Source organism: Lichenostomus cassidix, chromosome 2, assembly GCF_008360975.1.
Source record: "Lichenostomus cassidix isolate B80296 chromosome 2, HeHo_3.0, whole genome shotgun sequence".
NCBI classification, from domain to species: domain Eukaryota; kingdom Metazoa; phylum Chordata; class Aves; order Passeriformes; family Meliphagidae; genus Lichenostomus; species Lichenostomus cassidix.
In genome coordinates this window covers 3,616,852-3,638,262 of record NC_139482.1, presented here as the reverse complement: position 1 = coordinate 3,638,262, position 21,411 = coordinate 3,616,852, and the positions used below count along the sequence as shown (strand labels likewise).

General features: G+C 42.7%; 1 protein-coding gene across 2 annotated transcripts in view; it reads right to left on the bottom strand.

The window, feature by feature from the left end:
• Window positions 1–21,411, bottom strand: part of CRHR2 (corticotropin releasing hormone receptor 2) — a 133,122-nt gene that overhangs the window by 28,873 nt on the left and 82,838 nt on the right. For both annotated transcript variants that reach the window (XM_085050158.1, XM_085050160.1), the window contains 4 exons: window positions 13,175–13,292; window positions 10,611–10,764; window positions 7,840–7,900; window positions 4,153–4,225 (listed from right to left, as the gene is read on the bottom strand). In XM_085050158.1, the coding sequence (XP_084906284.1) occupies window positions 4,153–4,225; window positions 7,840–7,900; window positions 10,611–10,764; window positions 13,175–13,292 (406 nt within the window). The remainder of the gene's footprint in view (window positions 1–4,152; window positions 4,226–7,839; window positions 7,901–10,610; window positions 10,765–13,174; window positions 13,293–21,411) is intronic.

Genomic DNA, 21,411 nt, shown 5'->3' with positions numbered 1-21,411 from the left:
TCAGATCTTCCCACCAGCTCATACACCAACTCATGCCAGCAGCTAATTGGTTGTGGTGATTTATTTCCAACCAGACACAAAAACCCCGGAGGCTGCAAAACTGTTTGGTTCTTAAGCATAAGAGAAGAATAACAACAACAACAAAAAATCTATTAACGCTGACTGAAAGGTTTGGGGGAAAAAAATTGATCTGCCAGTTTGAAAAATTACAAATTTATGCAATCTTAGAAATATTGCAAGCAGTTCACAGCTGGGGTCAATTCACAGCAGAACAAACAGGAAAAAAAGCAGCTCAGGTATAACTGCCTCTGGTGCCTTTTTTTCTGGGCTTTGTCCTCTGACCCTGCTGTGTTTTATGGTTCACCAGTTCTTTGGCAGGGTTTACATTTAAATTTGAACATAAGAAATGTATTTTTCTCAGTAAAATCAGGATGGAATTCACTTCTCTGATATGTATTTCCAACCCTTTGCCCCTTCTTTAGCTGCAGAGAGCGGTGTGTGATTAAAACTCAGTTATGTGTATGACTGAGAAAACAGATCAGAATTAAAAAACCCCAATGCACTAATTTGAAGAGAAAATACCCAATAGAGTGTGTTTTTCTAGTGCTACCAGAAATTAAATTTCAAAGCATCCAATGTGCTGAGTGACTAGATCTCTTATAGGATATGCTCAAGCCAAAATCCATTCAGGAATGAAGCAAAAAAGGATGATTACCTACATTTTCTCCCTCAGATTTTTCGTCAATAAAAATACAGGTTTCTTGCCCAATATACAGAATCAGCACTTATACTCAGTTTCCTTTTCTTTCTGAAACTGTCTCTGAAATTGTTTCCCTATTTTCAGCCCAAGTCAGTCTCCAAGCTCCTTCTACAGACAAGCAGAAAATCAAACAATTCGACTGCATTGTTCCAAGTTTTTGTACCCAAGATACAACACAATAATGTGATCTAAAGATGGTTTTGAGGATTGCTGCCATCATCAAAGGGCTTTGTTCAGGCCAATCTTTATTTCCCAGTGAGGCTCAGAGCTCCTGCAGGACCTGTTCCTTGTGTTACACCATCCTGTACTGCAGCAGCTCAGTGCACAGGGGCAAGAAAATGAGAAACAGAAACCAGGGGGAATAATTTTTGACAGAAAAAAATCCTTAAGAAAGAAAATCCTTTAAACAGGCTCTGCATCTTTAGGAGCAGATTTTATCCCTCTGGAACTTGGGTTATTTCACAAGAGCACTCTAATCATGTTGCCACTGGTATAGCAGTGTGATGATGCTTCTGGAATACACAAAGATGTGTCTAAAGCTCATCTGAGCTGGAAACTGAGCCTTTGGCTCTTCACTCAGGTGGGTGAAGCCAATTTGAACTGCTCCAGGTGGAGCCTCACAGGTGCACAGGAACTGGAATTTCATGGAGTATTTAGACTTTCCGCTTTCAGTGTTAGTCCTCTTTTGGAATTAACATTAATTTCTTCTTGTAACATTCATGTCTCTTCACCTTGCCTGCAGAGTCCTGGGATAGTTCTCTCACAGAATTGGGATGGAATGAGAACCCCATGGAATTGGGATGGAATGGTTTGGGATGGAAAGGGCATTAAAGATCATCCAGCTCTACCCCTTGCCATGGCAGGGACACCTTCCACCATCTCAGGTTGCTCCAAGCCCTGTCCAGCCTGGCCTTGGACACTTCCAGGGATCCAGGGGCAGCCACAGCTTCTCTGGGAAACCTGTGCCAGGACCTCATCACCCTCCAGGAAGGAATTTCTTCCCAATATCCCATCTAAATCTACCTTCCATCATCAAAGCCATTCCCCCTTGCCCCATCAGGCCTATGCCCTGTCCTGTATATTCTTCCATAAAACGTTGCTGCAGCTCCACCTCAATTCTTCATCAGTTCAAACCCAACTCATGAGCTGTGACTGAAAGAGGTCACAGAGCTGTCCTGGTTTTGAAATCTCTGTGTTTTCCACTTGTGGTGACCACTGTTCACTGGAGGGAAGAGGAAAGCAGCACTTTTTCCCCGTCTGTGCTAAAGCAGAGACATAATCACATCTGAGGGCTGTGTTGATGTTGGCTGTGCTGCCCTGAGCACATGGCAGATGTCAAATTTCAGTGCTCTTAGCCCAGCACTTCTCACAGCACCCTTGAAAGGGTCAGTGACTCCAATAACAGCAAGTGATGCTTCAATCGTTCCATACAATTCAAATTTATTCACATAAGGATCAAAAAATGAGCATGTCAAGTGGCTTTAAGACACTGGGGGTTGTGTGTTTTAATTAGAAACACTCCAAAAGTGAACTGACAGTTCAAATTAAAAAAAAAAAAAAGGGGGGAGAGAAGATTTTAGGAGTCAGAAGTGTGTTCTAACAGGAGTGTTCAGATTTGCCCTTCAGATTTTTGTTTTCCTTCCCCAGCTGTGGTTTTTGAGGGGAACAACCCTAAAGTGAGGGGAGGAAGGGTTTACCCTCTGCTCCTTCTCTAAATTCTATCAGCTGCTTTCCACTCCACAGTGCAATTACTGCTGTTATCTCTTTAGTGTTTTAATTAGAGCTCCAGTGCAGGCAGGGCAAGGTAGGAAGGTTCAATTCTCAGGGTCAGGTCTGGGCTGCTCAGGCACTGGCAGTTTAGAGACGTCTCAAGGCTGCTCCAAATTAGAGACAGACAGAATGACCTGTATAGAAAGAGGCAGCCCCCAGCTGTACCTCCATTTTCTGGGTCTCTTTGGGGGTCTTTAAATATTTGAAGTGCTGTTCTGGCGAGAAAAAGGCTGTTTTCATGACTCTAAGATACCTATGGTATCTGTCAGAGATGCTACCCAAGGATTTTCCAGATCCTGTGGAGTAAAGGGGTTATGGTAAATTCACAGTCGCAGATTTCTAAGCAATCATGTGAAACTCAACTGCCCCAAGTCTCACAAATTTCCTACCTTGTGTTGTCTAAATATGATTTATTTGTGAGTGAGTCTCTGTATCAGTGAGTCAATTTACTCTGAGGCTGTTTCTGATTTTGTGATGGCTCCCTCAGCAACACATTATATTTTGTGTATCACACCAACTGCTATTTCTCTCCTTAGAACATAAAGAATTTTTACATTAAAATACACTTCTATTATGTCTTTTCTTTTTTTCTCTTTTCAGGTGCACAGGTTATGCTCCTTTGGCTATATCTTCACAATTAACACAGAAATGAAATCTCCTGCTCTCAGGCCACACACACATCAGCTTTCTGGGCATCACAGAAACCCTTTTCCTGCTGAATCCCATGAGCAGGGCACTGAGATGAGAACATGAGGCTCCTTAGCCTTGAGCAAGCTGCCAGTGGTGCTTTTTCTGGAGCATTTGCTCCTTCCCCGTGGGGGCTGGAGTGACACAAGGGACAGCTACAGCAAGTCTTGGTTCCCAGGAGAGGGGAACCCACTGAGCCCTGGAAATTCCCTGCTAGGACATCTGCCTGGAAGAGTAGAATCACTTTTTTCACCTTTGTCCTTACTAATAGCTAACTAATACTTTCCATCCACACCCATTTTTGGTTTTTTTTTCCCTAGGAAAGCACCACTGTGCTTCAGCTGAAGGCTCAAAATGGGTTATGAATGAGTTTCCTTCTCCCTCTGCCTACTCTTGGTTGGCACAGGAGATGGAGTGTTGGGTAAACAGATAAACAGCCTGGTGAGCGTGGGCAGCACTGGGAAGGAAACTTCACAACAGGAAATCTAAAAACAAACACGCAGCAGTGATGGTGATGTGGAAAATGGAGATGGCTGTGCAAGGAGATGCAGCTCCTGACTATCATTATTACATTTTTCTAAATAATACGTGTGACAGAATTTCTACAGCTGTGAAGAACCCCAAGTGGATGAGCAGATATTGTAATGCACCTCCTGGTTTGGAACATTTTTTCCTTCCCACATCTCAAAACGCTGCACAAAGGTAAACAGCACTGCAGAGGGAGGAGGAAAGAATGGCCCAAACCCAAGGAAACAGCCCACACCAAATAATTTCAATCCTTGCAGTGTTGTCTACTGTGGCCACTTCAGAGCACACCTGAAGATGTTTGGTCTTGTTTGTGTCTTATTTCATGTAAAAGCAGAAGTGGAACATCACAGATGAAATTTCCTCTCAGTGGGAGGTGGCAGTGTCCTCCCACCCACATGAACACTTACCAGGAGAACAAGAATCACTGGCCCTTGATAGATGTAATCTATATATTTCCCAGGCTCTTTTCCAAACCAGCACCTGTAAAAAACAAAACAAGTAAGAAAATTTATAAAGTTAAATTCAATTCTTTTAAGTTGTAGTATGAAAGGCACTATAGAGAGGTGTTCCTTTATTCACTGCATTGTTTAATTCTATATAAATAATCAGCAAGAATTGAGTTTTCTGCTATAAATCACCTGCTGTTGGACACAGATCTGAGCCCCATTTCCCCCTCCCTTTAGAACATTCATGTTCCCTCTGTGCTTTTGGCTATTGCCTATGTAAATAATTCCAAGAAATGTGAGAACCTGCTATAAGGAGGATGCAGATGTCTGAGAAAGGGATTAAAGGAATATTCTGTGTAATAGAAAAAAACTAATTATCCACTGCAGTGCCCAGAGACACATTGCACAAAGTAAGGGCTGTTACTAAAAAGCAAATGGCTCAAGTTGCATGGAAATACTGTCTAAATAAAACACTGAATTAATAAAGAGTCAACCCATTGGCTTTGAATGAATCTGGAGACCACTGGGGACTCCACTGGTGGAGCCACCATTCCTGAAAGAGTGCAAAACCATGCAGAAGTGGGCAGGGGTGAGTGGAGAAGCTGGCACTGTTGGGTGAGTGGCTCCACGATCTGAGAGCTCTTTTCCAGCCTTGATGATTCTGTGGCCATTAAAGCCAGCAAACAAAACAGAGCCATCATTTGAAGCCACCAAATTCCTGCTCCAACATCACTTTCCAAGACTGCTTGGGTGACAATCCAAAATGGACTGGGAAATGGATTCAGGTGAAGTGAAATCCCAGATAAACTGAGTGGCCTCAGAGCAGCAGAGAGCCTGATGTGTCACATGTGACTTTCACTTCATCAATTCCAAGTGTTTGTTTCCCTGCTGTGTTACACAACAGACTAACCCTGTGATTTCACAGCAACCCACAGTGACACTCACTTCATGAGAGTAATAAATCTGTTTTGTTCATGTTGGTAAATGAATGACAAACTGGGCTCAAGTCTGAGCTCACACCATTACATTTTCCTTGGGGTAGTTTTGGTCCAGGCCAAAAACTAACCAAGTCCAAAACTATTCCTGGGGAACAGCTCTGGAGCTGGTAGGAGCCAGAGGACATTCCCAATAGTCCACAAACTGCAGCTCCCCTGATTTTGGAGGCCAAGAAGGTTTAATAATGTGGGTGTGAATTATTCCAGGCTATTTGGAAGTTGAGCCCCAGGAATTAATCCAGGCCCAGCTAATTTAGTGTTACAGATACAGCCACGTGGTCTGGAGCCAGAATTCCACCAAGCAAAGACAACTTTGCATTCATAATTCCTTAAGGTTTAGATCATTGGAGCTCCAGATCCCTTAGGAAGTAGGTTTTGGAGTTCAAGGGTCTGAGAGGTTTCTTCCCTGGATACCACATAACAATATGTTATGTGGTAATAAAATCTATACAAGTTATGCCTTCCCCATGTTTGCTTTGTCAAACAGATAATTTAGTGCCACTGGAGACATGGAAACAAGAATAATTCCTGAGCTAAGGAGACCATGGAGCCAGATTTGCACTTTTCCAAGCAGCAAAATGTAATAGGTATTGTCTCCAAGAGGTTGCAGTCTGTAAGACAGAACCTTGTGAGTCCAGGGGAAATGAGCTGGGATTAGGAAAGCTCTGGTTCAAATGGGATTTTTATGGATCACATCACACCCTCAAAGCCTCCCAACAAAATGTGCTGTTTGCTAAAACAGGAGGAGCTGGTTGCCCGTTGCAAGATGCTGTGAGTGGACAGGAGTGAGGAGAAACGCAGCTGGAATCAGAACACAGTTCAGTACCACACAATTATTTGCCTTTTCTTGCCTCAATTCCTACATCCTTCAAGTTCCAAATGAATGAGGGAGCTTTGAATGTTTTAGAAATATGAAACACGTCTGCTGTTCCCTGATGCACTGGCTGCAAATTAGTGTGAATCAATAATTTTGCAACTCATCTTCCAAAATTTGGGCATGAGAGCAAGACTTGGAATAAGGTACTTCCTCCAGCCAAGTTACCATCCAAGAAGAATCCCCAGGGCAGCCTTAAATGAATGAAACTGGGTTTTTGAATTTTATTTTTTTTAATGTAGCTGGAAAGATATGAAGATAAAATAATTACAAGAAATGCCAGGGAAGGAAACAAATTTCTCCAGAACTTTCAAGACTTACATTTGAGAGAAGATTTTGAAAGGCATTTTGGGAGAGCTATATTTTATTGCCTGACACTCAGAGAACTAAGAGAAACAAGAGTTCTTGGGAAGCTGGCTGCTCTAGCAGAAGGACTAATAAGAAGCAGACTGAGGCATGTGGCAGAACTTGGTGGGCTAGAAAAAGTCAGCAAAGAATTTGGAACAGAGCTGGAAGAGCACAAATGAGGTTCCAGGGCAAAGGCTGCTTTTGTTGTTGTTTGGAATTGAAATGTTGCTTAGCTGGGAGAGCAAAATGCTGAAATTTATTATCTGAAGTTCAGTATTAGACCAAGGTTGTGCTGAGTGAAAAACTAATGTGGATTTACTTCCACACACTCTGAGGAAACAAGGCTGTGGCCAAAGACAGACTCTACAACACAGCACTCTGCAGGGGAGTTGGTGCTCCAGGCTCCTTTTGTAGGTAGTGGAGAAAAAAACAAAACAAGAAACTTTTTTAGGTCTGTGTTCATCTCATTAAGCTGTAAACCAGATCTGTTACACTGTCATCTAAATATTTCTAATTAAATCTGGTAAGCAACACTGAGAGGAGACAGTTATTTTGCCAGAGACATTATAAATGTCTGCATTTGATTTGCAATATTTCATATTTAGAGTCAAACTGGGACCTTTCGCTGAGATATTGCAAACTGTTCTGCCAATCATCTGAAGTCTTACTTTAAATCCAGCACAGCTATTGTTTCTGCAATAAAATAATTTCTTTAAAACAAAAAAGAGAAACCTAAATCACTGACAATTACTTGGTGCATCACTGACAATTATTTGGTGCATCTGAGTGAAATAAAAGCCATTTAGCTACTTTTTATTCTTTTTTTACCTCTGGAAGAATAAACAAACACTCCCTGAATATTGAAAAGGACAATTTAGGAAGACAGTGGTGATGAGACTCAGATATGTAAATACATTTCTATTCAATAGCACTACTTAATATTCTTCAGGGTTCTCTGATAGTTCTTTATATAACCAAACCCACCACTGCTTTTATCACTATTGTTAATTACATCTTACTAATGTTCTTCCCTTTAACAACTGCCCATCAATGAAATTACTGCAATAATTCTTAAAAATTTGTGTGGGTTTTTTTTAATTGGGGTTTAACAGTACTTTTTTTCCCAGAGTTGCCATATTTTGCTAAAGAACTGATAAAACCCAGACAGGATATTTGCCACAGTACCACTTCTAGTTGCCTCACTGTGCAGAAAATGATCTCTATGAGCTCTCCAAGCCCATCTGTAAGAAATCAGGCAGGACAGGCAGGGAATGGGCATGGCTGAGCAGGGATCTGCCCCTCAAACTGAGAAAAAAGGAAATGCACAGCCAGTGGAAGCAGGAATATGTGACCTGGGATATGGCTTGGATGTGTATTCATTTCCTTATTTATTTAGAGAGCCACACAAACACAAATATGATCATCACTTACTGTTCATTTTCATAATACAGCTTGCCAATGGCCCAGGCAATGATGATTGGACAGGGAATACCTGCAGGAGCAAAAAAAACCCCAGGAGTTAATCATGGATGGATGGATGGATGGATGGATGGATGGATGGATTCATGGTACCAAAATTAATTCAGATTTGTGCGAGGAGAGTCTTAGTTAATGAACTGGGAGACTCTAAATACAAGTGGTCTGCTTGAGACATCACAATTGCTAAGACCTTTTAATTTAAAAATATGAAAAAAAGATAATCTCAACAGAATTTTAGTAGCAGTAAGAAAAGTTAATAAAAAATATTAACCAACACACACATATATACTTATATTTCCACAGAAGTGACCAGAACAGTTTTGGCTGTTTTAATACAATTTTGGTCCTTTTTCATTTTCCTGCAGCTTATACAGCAAAATCTTAAAAGAGAGTACTGGGAGGTAGATGTTTAGGTTTTTATTTCCCAGGCTCCAAGAAGCTTGTAAACTTAACTGGGGTCTTTGGATGAAGCCCATTTTCAAAACTTCCAACAATTTTTTTGAGTTCAGTCTTACCCTATGAAACAGAGTTATGAGAAAGAGTATCTTGATATCTTGCAGTATCAGAATTTTTTTTTCCTCTTTCTGAGGGATCCAGCTACTTTTATCTTTAGAGACATCATTGCACTCCCTAACAATTGTTTTTGTTAGGCTTCCCAAACCAGCTGCTTTGAAGGGGATTTGCTGGTGGAGGAGACTGGAAGGGAGGAGGAGTAAATGGAACTTTTTGACTCAGACTCAGGCAAGGACTTGGACAGATGTCAGAATGGGAGAGTTTTCCCTCTCCATTCCCCCTTTAAGCTCTCACCTCAGGAAAACCCAAACAAGTCCAGCCTCCCCAGCTCCATTCCTCCTTCCAAACTCCAGGTTCATAACCCACTGCTGCTCTAAGGGGAGTGCATGGACAGAGCCCAGATCCAGAGACTCTCACAAGCACCTGCTGCTATCCCAGTGGGAGATAATGTCACTTAAACCCTCCTGGAGGAGCAGAGCTGGATTTGTCTCTAACACAGCCTTTTAATTGGCTGCCTCTCCTGTGGGAAATGGAGGCTTTAAAGAGATGGAAAGAGAACCATGACACAGAAGAGATGGGACTGAGTTGCTGAGGGGTCATCTTTAACCTCAGCAAAGAGGACAGCAGCTCTGATCTCCTGTCCCACCACCCCTGGTGGCTCCTGTGCCCTTCAGGTGACTGTGTTGTCTTTCATCCTGTTCACCACTGACTCCAAGGGTCTGGTGCACTCATGTCCCCATGTTCTTGTGAGGAATGGACAGAGAAAATGGAGCCATATTCTCTCTGCTGAAGGAAAACATTTTACTTTTCCTTGTGAAGAACAGGGATTTGAGAAGGAGACTGGTAAAAAATATGTATAGGGAGGCAGAGCAAGAGCCAGAAAGCACCCAAAAGGTGGGTGGGAAGGTATATTCAGCTCCCACCACTCGTACATTAGTAATGAGAGACACAGAGTGCTCTGACAGAGGTAGGAAGGGAAAATACCAGGGATAAACCACTCTGTGGGTTTGTGAGAGCTGTGTAAGCCACTGATTTTCCAGTTTGCTAAGAGAATTGAAAACTGTTGGGGAAAAAATTCAATCAGTTCCCCACATAAACATTTTTTTTCTACTACGACTCCTCTTTCTTCCCATTTGATTTTGTATTGAATGACATATTTTGTTTCGAAGGCTGTTTCTGCCTTCAGAACTGCAATTCAATTACTTCTGCAGAGAGGCAGAGGCATTTCTGAACAAAATGTCATTCTGCTTTCACAAAAGAAAATACTGGTGACTTTTTTCCACCTTTCTTCCTTCAGCAGAAAAGACCTGCCAGATTCACTAGTTGTGTTTGACCTCAGATTTTCATTCAAGTGGAACAAGCTGCCTGCATGGGGCTGGTTCTGCCAAACATCTCCTGGCCAAGTTCAAAACATGGAGATGTTGGTTGGGAAGGATCTCTGAAGGTGTTTGCCCAAATTTCCTGCTCTGTGCAGAGCTATCAACACTCACCCACCTCAGACAGGGCTTAGCCTGGCTGAATTTTCAATATCCCCAAGGGCAGAGGTTTCACAGCTTTTAAGTCAAATGTTCCAGTGTTGCACCATCTTTTGGCACATTTTGTTTTAACATCCAACCAGAACCTCCCAGTCTGAAGTTTGGGGATGTCCCTTCTTACAATATCTGCTATTACCAAGAAGAATTTAGCTCCATCATCTTTGTAATTATCTTTCAAATCACTCCTGGTACCAAACAGATCCCTCCTCATCTGCCAGATTAGAGAAGCTCAGCTCCTTCAGCCTCACACACAGCTCGTGTCCTCTAGATTCTGATCACATTTTCAGCTTCTGCTGGAGGATCTCCAGTTTTTCCACATCCCTTTTTGACCTCAGAGACCATAAGTGACCACAGCATCCCAAAGGCAGCTTTACCACAGCTGAGCCTTTGAGTACCCCAAGGACAGCACAGAGATGATGTGTGACTCTTTGTTAAAGGCTGTTTTCTAGGAACAAATCCCTCAGCAGTCCAAAAGACAGCTGTAAAGCTGGACTGGCAAATAATAAGGCTTTTTTTTTTTTTCAAGTCAGCTCCTCACTTAAAAGAGTCTGTTCAGACTGAGTGGCCCTGATTTCACCCCAGTGGGATTTGTATTATTTATTCTTGCCACTGTTGTTTTTAACACTTTAAAACTGGGTACCACAGAACACCATTTTAACCACAAAGGGTACTTACACCATCCTATGAAGAGAAAGACCCATTTCCTCAGCTTGTCTGTGGAGTAAGTCATCACTATAGCAGTGTGTAAGTAGCAGCCTTCCACAAACATCCAGAAGAAGTTGGTCACCACAAAATAATTGTAGACAGTGGTAATACATCGACACCAGGGCTGGAAAGGAAACAGAAAAGAATATTTTAAAATCGTGGGGAGAACACTGAAGAGATTCTGTATGTTGTTGCTCCCTTAAAAAATCAGTGTTAGGATTCACTCACAAGATGCAGATTTATCCTGTGACTTGCAATTACAATATTTTAGGTGCTGGTAGAACTCCCAGCTGTGTCTGTGAGCTTCTGCTGAGGCTGCTTTGCCCACAACATTCAGGATCTCTTGTATCTAAACCTGTCTGGAAAATTCAGGCACCCGAACAAGCCTCCATGAGGAGCAGGTCACTTGGCCACAGACGATCTGTGTCAATGTCACAGTCTTGCTTCACTTCCACTGAGGGGAAGGAGCACCACATAGTTAGAAAAACAACTTTAAAGGCATGTTTTTATCAGCCACTTTACTCCCCCTGTTCTTGCCATTGGTGCTTCATTCTGCAAGTCACACCACGCCACAGGTCACCTCTGAATTCTGCAGAAACCTCCACAGAAATTTTTGGTTTATCAGTGAAGGGATTTCCTCAGAATGGCTGTGAGTGAGAGCAGAGCTGTGGGAAGCACAGTGAGCTCCAGGTGGGAACATCCCAGCAATAAATCACAGGGAACTGAGGGTAAATTCCACAGTGCTGCTCACCTCAGTCTGGGAAAACTTTCTCACCAAGCAGACATTGAGTGCATTTCCTGAAGCACAACTCTGACTTCCTGAGTTCACTGCTAGCACTGATTTTGGTCATTGTGTCTCACCATTCTCCAGCCGTTAATTAACTCTGCAGAAGTATCTGCAACTTTTACCCTCAGTTAATTTTATTTTAGCCTTCATATGCATGAGGTATTGATGGTCTACAGGCAGCCAACAGAGCAGCATCACCAAGCCCAGTAAAATTCTGAGGATTAAGAATTTATTGGGCAAGAAACACAGTTACAAAACGGCAGCCTATTTCCAAATTGTGGTCACTTCTGTTTATTGAATGAAAATAAAAAGAAGAACTCTTTTGGATGTTTTAAAGCTTTCATTTCTGTATTATTTCATTAATATTTGAAATTTAGTTTGGCTTTACCCTTAAAATTGGATTAAAACTCAAAACAACCCAGAAGAAGATGAAACATTTTGCTTCCAAAATTTTGTTTAAACCAAATTAAGTTCCTTTCCCTTTCCCTTTCCCTTTCCCTTTCCCTTTCCCTTTCCCTTTCCCTTTCCCTTTCCCTTTCCCTTTCCCTTTCCTTCTTCCCATTTTTACAGGGATTGCAAAAAATAATTATATCCAAGTCTGTTGTTCCTGTGTTAGAACTGAGAGGAACTGGCCTGTGGATTGGGAAGATTCTGGGACAGATACAGACAAATACAAACAATGGTGGTGAGATCCCCCCTGCATGATTTCCATAGGAGACCAGAATAAAATCAATTTTGAGCAAGTCCTTTGTGGATTTATTAATATTGAGTAATAAACCAAATTTGCAGAACTCAGTAATTTACACCTTTCTGTTTATTTGACTGAGGATTCTTGATCCCCACATGTATTCACCATTGGGCTCCAGATAACTTCACCAATTCCCCTTCTTGATTTTTTTAAACATTATAAACTTAATGCAAAATATTTCCACATCGAGTCCTTGGTGCTTCTCTATCTGTGTTATTCAATCTCCACTGATCAGCACAGAAGAGATCATATCAATAGCTGGAATAAAAGATGTTGTTCTCATTCATTTTGGTGGTGTTATTTTGACTGCCTTATCCCACAATCACATAACAAAGTTATCACCAAGCCTGTGTAAAGCACATTTCCCAAAAAGGCTGCAATGCTCAGCAGAGAAAAGAGGAGTTAATGAAAACTGGGGCATGTGATGATCTGTCCTTATATTTGCAGGTTTATATTTTCATTGTCCCTTTGTGCTCACATTTTGAAAGGTAATTGAGTGCCTGTCTCCAGCAGACTTTTCCTAAATGACTGTAAAAATCTCTATTAAGATTTGCAGCATTGCCATGAGAGCAAGTCACACAGCATGAAACTGCTGACCATAAAGCTCATAAAACCCCATCTTCTGGAGTGTGAGAATGCCAGAAACACAGAAGAGCAAACACTGAACTAACAGAACCTATTGGAATAGATTTTTCTCCAAATTAGAATCGAAGTTTCTCAAAGGAGCGTCTGGATGAATAATAGAAGAGATTTATGCATGGACATCTTCTTTATCTAGGCACTAATGATTTTTCTATTTGGTATGGGATTGAAGTTCAGATGTCAATTGTTCCATCTGAAAAGCTAACCAAGAACGAGTGCCCAGCTGACATTAACATGAAGGGATGCATGGAAGTCACCCTGAGCACTGGATAAGTGTCCCTTGAGATATTTATACAGAGAAACTCAGCACCACAAACTCCAGGGCATCACAAACTCCTGTTACCTCCCAGCACTCACTTCATTGCTTTCATGGATGTTGTGATCTATCATTTGAAGCAGAAACCACATCACATTCCTCAGGATGAACGTGGTGATCAAGTTCCAGTGGATAATATTCCGCAGGCATCTGATACTCCTGAGCAGGAAACACATTTAATTTAACACATATAGGGAATATATATACACACACATTAACAACTATATAAAACCAAGAAGTTAATTCTGTCCATTGCATGGTTTATCCCCCTGCAATCCCTCTATGAAACAGGAGGTTTGTGTTTTTCCAAAGCTGTGTGCAACAATTTGTCTTGATAACACAAGGAGCTCCCTTTGACAAGAATCAATTCAAGCAAGTGAACAGGATCCACTGGAAAAAAAAATCCAATATTCAAACTGTCATTTCATCCTTGGTTATTAGTTTTGCTCCCCTTCCCTCCATCCCTAGACCAACTGAAATTGATGGAAAGCCTCTGAACAATCAGACTGCCCTGGAGGCTGCTGAATTGCTCACAGAAGGAGATTTAGTGACAAATATTTGTGCTGCAGTGGCAAAGCTGGAGCAGTTTACATTCACTTAGTTCTTGAACAGGCTCACCTGTGTGAGTTTGAATTAATGCAACAGGAGAGCATGAAGTGCCTGGTTTTCAATCCTGGGCTTAGCTGGCTGTACCTCAAACAAGGCAGAGCTGCACGTCCTCCTTCACCAGGAAATATTTGTGTGTGTTTTTAGTCCCCCATTCAGATGCAATGTAAATTATGAGCACAATGTAAAATATAAGCTACAGTGAGCTCGGACACAGTGCTATAAAACAAAAGAGGGCACATCTGAAATATATTTGCTGCTGGAAATGGCTCCAGGAGGCAGCCAGTGCACCATGCTGATGCCAGAAACCAAAGCATCACTGAAGCAAGACAGAGTTACTCGTGACAGGTTCAGTCATTTAAGACCAGAACATTTGTCTTCTTGTTCTTTGTGAACTGGTAAAGGATGGCAAGTGCCAAATTGAGGCATTGCAGTTACAGAGTCTTCAATTAAATGATCTTTTCTCAGCTCAACACAAACTGCTCCATTTATGAAAATCACTTCCACAGAGGTTCAACCAGCCAGAGCACTTCCTGGGATTCAGCACTGGCCATGCCAGGCTCCCTGCTTGCCAGGGAAGCTGTCAGATAATGTGGGACAAAGACAGAAAGTGGCTCAAACCTGCTCAGCTGGAACTGACTGAGCTCACCCCAGGGACAGCAAAAAGAGAGGCACAATCCACTAACCAACTTCTTGTTGCCTCAGGTCTTTTGCATGGCACACAGTCACTCTTGTTAACAACAAACACTGTTTTCCTACCATAAAACACTCATTACACTTTTCCTAGCACTGAATTAGTCAGTCCTAGGGCCAGAAGCAATTCTGTTACGTCCTTCAGCCTCACAAATCTCTCAGAGATTTCAAGCAATCCAGCAAAAGAACAAATAGAAGACCTCCCACAGATGAGATATTTACAGAGAGATGCTCAGAGGTATAACCCTGTTAAGCCAATGCTAAAACAGCCTCTGAGTTTAACAACCCAGGCTGCCAGGATGAAATTGGTATTTGGTTCTGAGAGCCTCAGTGACTCATGATGAGTTAATTTGGAAAACAAATCTCCAGCTGCTCAGACCCTTTCTCTTTTATTTAAGCTACAAACCCCCAAAGCGGTGCTCTTGGACATGTCAGACACGTCTCACTTTGAGAATTTCACTTCTGACAAAAGGCTGAGGTTCAGGGTTTGGCTTTCAAGGCAAAGAGGCAACCAAGCTGCCCATGCTGAGCCCCAGGAGCCCACCTGGCTCTGGGCAGGCTTTGAAACATCCTACTAAGGTCTGTTCTGTTCACCATCCTGCACATAAATGTCCTGCAGCTGCTCTTCACCTACAGCTTTTATTCCCTCCCTCCAGGTCAAGGATTAGCAGATGAAGGGATGAGTTTGAAATGTTGCTTCAAGGGGGTGAGGGAGGCAGGGGACTAAAACTAAGGAAATTCAGGTCAAATTGTGAATTATTGAGATGAAATTAATTGCTTTTTAGAGCTCTAACGACAAAACAGATCCAGCACACTTGCCACCTGAATGTATTTCTTGACAAAGATAAGATAAAGGAGTGGGGTAAAAAAAAAATCCTTGCTGCAGGCATCCATTTAGATGGAGTTTAATCATCCCATATGCTGCAACATCACTAAATCTGGCTAGGGGAAATCTTATTGCCACAAGATTTAGAGCAAGACATTGGACTGGACACAGAGGCAAACAGGAGCAAATAAATAGTTGTAGACTTTTTGGTTTATAAAGAGAGTTTTCCCCCCTAGGAGGATCTCAGTCATCAAAACCACATTTTCTTCTGTGTCTTAAGACAAATTCAGTGGACTTGATGATCTCAAAGGTCTTTTCCAACCTTAACAATTCTATGTTTTTATCTAATGCCTACATGATCTTTACCCTCCTTAATACTTCTTGCTTCCCACAGGTTTTTATTCTTTGCCCAGCACTCTGCATCCTTCAGAATTTTAGTGATCACTGTGCAGGACCCAGAGCAAGAGGTTCTGGTCTGTGCTGGGAGCCCCAATCTTTACAGATAATTATAATCAAAACACCCCGTTTTTTTCAAAAAGCCCCATGTGTTGAGGGAAGGGGTACTCCTGGTGTAAAATTAAGTGAAGTACAAATGTGGCCAGCAGCTGGAATTGACCAAAAGAAGCCTGGAGCTTTGAATTTGGAAATGAAGCAGAACAGTCAACTCCCCTGTCCCACTGCCTTTAGCAAAAGCAATATTTTGGGTACCAGTAACCTCTCACCATTGCCTCACTCCCTTCTGGAGACACTCCTTGAGTGGCTTAGGTGGTAAATAGATGCTTTCACCAGCTGAAAAGGTTCCTGTCTTTGGGGCTAACAGAGCTGTGAGAGATAATCTGAGAGATGTCTGAAAGTGCCACAGGCTTTCTTAAATAGCTCAGGCAGTGATGTGACCCCAGACACAGAATGGTTTTGACCTTTTCCCCTTTTTTTCTTGTTTTTCCCTTTAATTTTCTTTTAATAGGAATCCCAACTGGAGACTGAAAGTTTGGTTTTGTTCACAAAGAGCCCAGAGCCTGTGGTTCTGCCTCCTAACTACCACCAGCACAGAAATCCCAGTGGCACTAAGGCAATTCACAGCCAAGGGCGGGGAAAGCTTGAGAAATAACTGTGTCAGGTTTGGAGTGGGGAGGGAAAACAGCAGGATAATAAAGTGTGTGGAGGCTGCAGGGCACAGCAGTGCAGGGCTGCAGTCGATGTAAAAAGGGAACAGCCTCTTGGCAGCCACCTGAGCAAGCTGCTCTCATTTTCAGGCACTGCTGGTGGGTGGAATTATTGTAATTTAATATGAGTAAAGCATCTGGAGGGATTCTGAGGTAAGGGTCTCCTCACTCCAGGATTTATTCCCATGAGACTGCTCTGCTGGGCTCAGGAGCTCACCCTGCCCACAGAATTAATCTCTGCAGCCAGCCTGGAGTCTGAGGTGGACAGTGAATGAAGGACATTTCCCAAACTGGGCAACAAAACTGGTGAACAACAGCAGACCTACAGCACAGCTCATGTTTGCTGAAAGGACAAAGCTGACCTTGTCATACTCATTCATCTCAAAGCCTGAGGGAAAAAAAAACCTCAGAATGCTCACAGGAGTCATTTGTCCTCCACAGGGCTTTTCCTGGCTCTTGGTAGATAGAAGGTAAATTTATAAGCCTTAATTTAAATTTAAATACTCCTGTTATTCATGAAAATGACCTGTCCCATTTTGAAAACTTAAACAGTCATATCACTCTTCTATGACAATGAGCCCCCCAGTTCATTTCTCCTTGATTAATTATTGCCTTTGCTCCGTGGAGTGGAAAAGCAACCAAGCCTGTGCTCCAGGAGCAGCAATAACTGCCCTCACAGGCAGCACAGAGAAAGAATTCCCATCATGCTGCAACTGGCAGGAGGTGGAATTTAAAACATGTTCAGCTGTGTATAAGTTAGTCAATTCAGTTTTCCTGGAGGCACAGGGTTGTGCATGAATGAATTCCCTCAAAATCCAGAAGCTCAGAAATTTGGGGTTGTTTTTGGATCAGGAGGCAGATTATCACAATTTGGGGGTGGTGGGAGTGGCCACATGAAGAAAATGAGGGTACAGAGAGCAGAGAGTTGCCTCTCAAGAGGAGAGGGGAGAAATGGGAGCTGAGGGGACAGGGTGCTGAACTGCTGCTTCAGAGACAATTACAGCACTGCTGGGAAGAAACTGTGACTTACAGAGCCATTCAGAGTCCCGAAAAGATCTGATGATAGAAGGTTTCATATTCCTCTTCACGTCAGATAACACAGTTTATGCCATTTCCACTTGTTTTACTAGCCCTGATGTGTGCTGCATGGTGCAAGCTTCCAAGAGCAGCCATCTGTGGCTGTGCTGGCCAAAGCCAGGTGAGCTGATCTGGGATGTGGGATGTGGGATGTGGGATGAGCCTCCCTCTCACCACACACACAGAGCACTCAGCTCTGGACAGGCTCCAGCTCTGCAGCAGGCTGGACATGAAGAAGCAATTAAGGTGAAAGCCAACACGCTTCTCCTTGGCCTTCCTAATTAGTAAATCAAGAGCCAGGTGTATGGTGAGAAATGGCACATAACAACCTCTTTATTTGATCTGAGAACAGACCATGGTGTTCCCTGACTCCATTTCCTACACCAGCATCCTGAACTGCCTCGTGTACAGGGTGTAAGAGCTGGGCTTCCATGAAGGAAAACAGCAGAAAAGGGGAAAAACCCAAAATTCTCCAGCAGCTGACTGCAGCCTGGATCAAAGGTGGGCAGAAAGAGCTTCTGATTATTGGTAGAGAGAGGACGTCCTGCTAATTATTTCCACCAAATGACCTTAATTGCATGATTCAACAGAGAAAGCAGAGAAATAGAAACCCCATTCTTTGGACTTGCAAAATTATGAGACCTGGAAAGGCAGGAAGAAAATCACATCAACTATTTCTGTAGAGGTGGCCTCACTGTTTCAGAAATGGACGTCTATAAATAGCCCTGGTAAAACTCAAAGTAGCTTTCTGTTGATTTATTGGTTTTTTTCTCACTCTATCCATACAGTGGTATTTTTCCTCTGGGATGCACAGAGCTACTATTTTCTGATTCATAGCATGAGACAAACAATTAACATTAACAATCATAATAATGTGCCAGCATGGTTGAAAGCTCACTGAATTAGCTGAATCATCTGCATAGAAATAATTGCAAATGAAAAGTTTATTAAAGAAGCTTGGAAACCTTCTATTAATTCATGTAGTATTCCATTAATAATGATGTTCAATTAAGGCTGCTGTCCCAAAACCTCTCTGAAAACAGTAGACTGGAGAAATAGGAGTGCAGTTTGCTGGAGCTTTTCCATTCCACGACTGCTGAACGACCCAGAAAGAGAATCATGGACAACACTAAAAAACTATTTCCCCTCTTTAGTCTTTTCTAGGGCAGGCAAAGCGCATGTAGAACCCATAAATGGCACAGAGTGGGAAGAACACCTAACAAGAAGTTATTTCCCAGGCCCTGTGCCTGTCATGGCCTATTTGCTTTCACCCACATGGAAGCCTCCCCTGAGGTCCCCATGTTCCTCCTGTGTGCTCAATCAGTGCACATATTCTGGAGCTCCTAATGCTTCCAGATGGGAACAGCAGCTGGAGAACCTGGCAGGGAAAATCAGCTTCTTGGTGGCAGTTGCCTGGGGGAATAGAAATATTCCCACAGGAAAAGCAAGGGGCAGTGGCACGGGGAGAGTGACAGCCTGGAAGGAAGTGACAGCTTCATCATGGGACAGGAGTGACATGCTCAGGTGAAGAGGAGAAGCAGCAGCTTCCATGAGTATTTAGGATGTGCAGAGACCCTAAAAATAAACCCACTGTGGAACCATCTGTGCATCTGTCTCTTCCAAAGTTTCATCCTCCTGCCTTCAAGCCAGTTTTTAATCACAGGACATGGAGCATCCTGCCTGCTTTATACACCAAGGCTTTCAGCTCTGACATTCCTGGGTGGGAAGATGCAGCAAACACAACACTCAACAGGCAGGGCAGCACCAGACTGGCTGTGCTTGCTGAAATAAGGGATAATTGAAACCCAGGCACTGCATACTCCACTCTAAGACCACAACTGCAGCCTTGACATAGTCATCAAGTCTTCCACTGGAGAAAATTCCTGTTGTTTTCACAGGAACAATAAAGATATAGATGACTTCACTTAGTGCAGCATGTGATTGTGGCTGAAAAATAAAGATTTAGGACTCTGCTCTAATTTGCTTTGCTAAATGGTGGTCAGATGTCAGTAATTTTTGAGCAAAGAGAAAACAGGGCTGCAAAGTACCTTTTTGGAGCAGAAAACACCTTTCAGCTCAGGTTTTCCAACACAGGTTGTGGTTATCAGTCCACACTTTGGAAGGGTGAATGTTTTCTGTGGAGAGTGACCACTGCAGCTGGATTGCACAAATCAAAGAAGGACTTGGGACACTTGAGACACTGAGAGCTCAGAGCAGTTGATCTGGCTCACAGCTACTGTTTGGGAAATACTAGTGCACAGCATGTCCTCATTCACAATCCCCTCGTGGGATTACTTTAAAAAAATAAAATCTGATACAAATTTAATTTCAATGACCAGCTAGAGAATTCAAGGGTTATGCCTTTTTTTTTTCTCTTTTACTACAATTACACAATTAGCAAAGTTTATGACATTATCTACATTTGCAAATACTGTGGGGATAAACCAAGGAGGAAAGTCTGAGCTGCTGACACTGCTGTTCACACTCTCCTTGGCCTCATTTACACCACAGCATGGTGTGAAATATTTAATTATTATGGAGCATTTGGCCAGGAATTCAGGAAACATCGGAATCCTTCCAAATATTCATTCCTGTGCTTGGTCTGGATTCCTCAGCCTCATGGTGTTCACAGGGCACTAGGAAATGTGTCCAGGGGCTCAGCCTGGGCACCTCCCAGGGAAGCTGCTGCTCCCATAGCAGGCAGAGGCAGCCCAGATGCTCCCAGGGGTGTCCAGGGCCCATTTAGGGGTGACAGAAACTTCCACCTTTTCCCTCTCTTAGCTGACAGAGTAATGTGAAGCAGTAGAATTCACAGAACCATAGAATTCTTTAATTTGGAAAAGACCTCCAAGATCATCAAGTCCAACCATTGACGAGCACTACCCTGTTTGTCACTAAACCCTGTCCCCAAGGGTCACATCTGTGTGCCTTTGGAGCATTTACAGGGATGGTGACTCCACCACTGCCCTGGGCAGCCTGTTCCAGTGCCTGATCACTCTTTCTGTGAAGAAATTTTCACTGCTATCCAACCTAAACCTCCCCTGTCACAACTTGAGACCACTTTCTCTTGTCCTGTCATTCCCTGGGAGCACAGCCTGACCCCTTGGGTTGCCCCCTCCTGTCAGTGAGTTGTAGATCATGATCAAGTTCCCTCTGAGCCTTTTTTCTCCAGGCTGAGCTCCTTTCCCAGCTCCCTCAGCTGCTCGTGGTGCTCCAGATCCTTCCCCAGCTCCATTTCCCTTCCCTAGACACCCTCCTCCAGCACCTAAGTAATTTTTTAGATTAGACAGAAGGTTCCTGAGTGCTGAACAACTACAGTGGAGTTAGGGAGAGATCTACACATGCCATTCCATGGATGAGAACTGAAATTGAACCATTTAACACTTGAACAGCTGCAGGTGCAACTGCATACATAACACTAAACATCATCCTGAAAACATCTTCCCTGACTCTCCTTCCCAGAGATGACTCAGGACATGGGTTTTTTTTAAGTAAACTGCACTCCTAAGCATGATTCATATCTCAGCTGTAAAGACCAAACTCTGCTTTCTTCCTTTCTCTGAAATATTGGAAAAGTTGCAATGTTTCCTCCACTGTTCCCAAAACCATTCCATCATCATCAGAAGTAGAACAGAGCACAGACAAGTTTTAGCTTGTCAATCAACATAGATCTAAATCTTTTAAGAGCAGTTCTATTATCAGAATTCAAACAAGTTTGTGTCCATCTCAAAAAACCCACAGCCAAAATCTTGGCAGCAACAGAAATACACCCATAGTAACATTTCTAGCACAGGATATAAGTGGCCTCCAAACCTCAGGTCAAGAAAGTAACTGACTAAATGCATTTCATAAATTCCTGATACTCTAGTTTAACTCCAACTTAATTTTTTCCTCTAGCACATTGCTCTGCGAC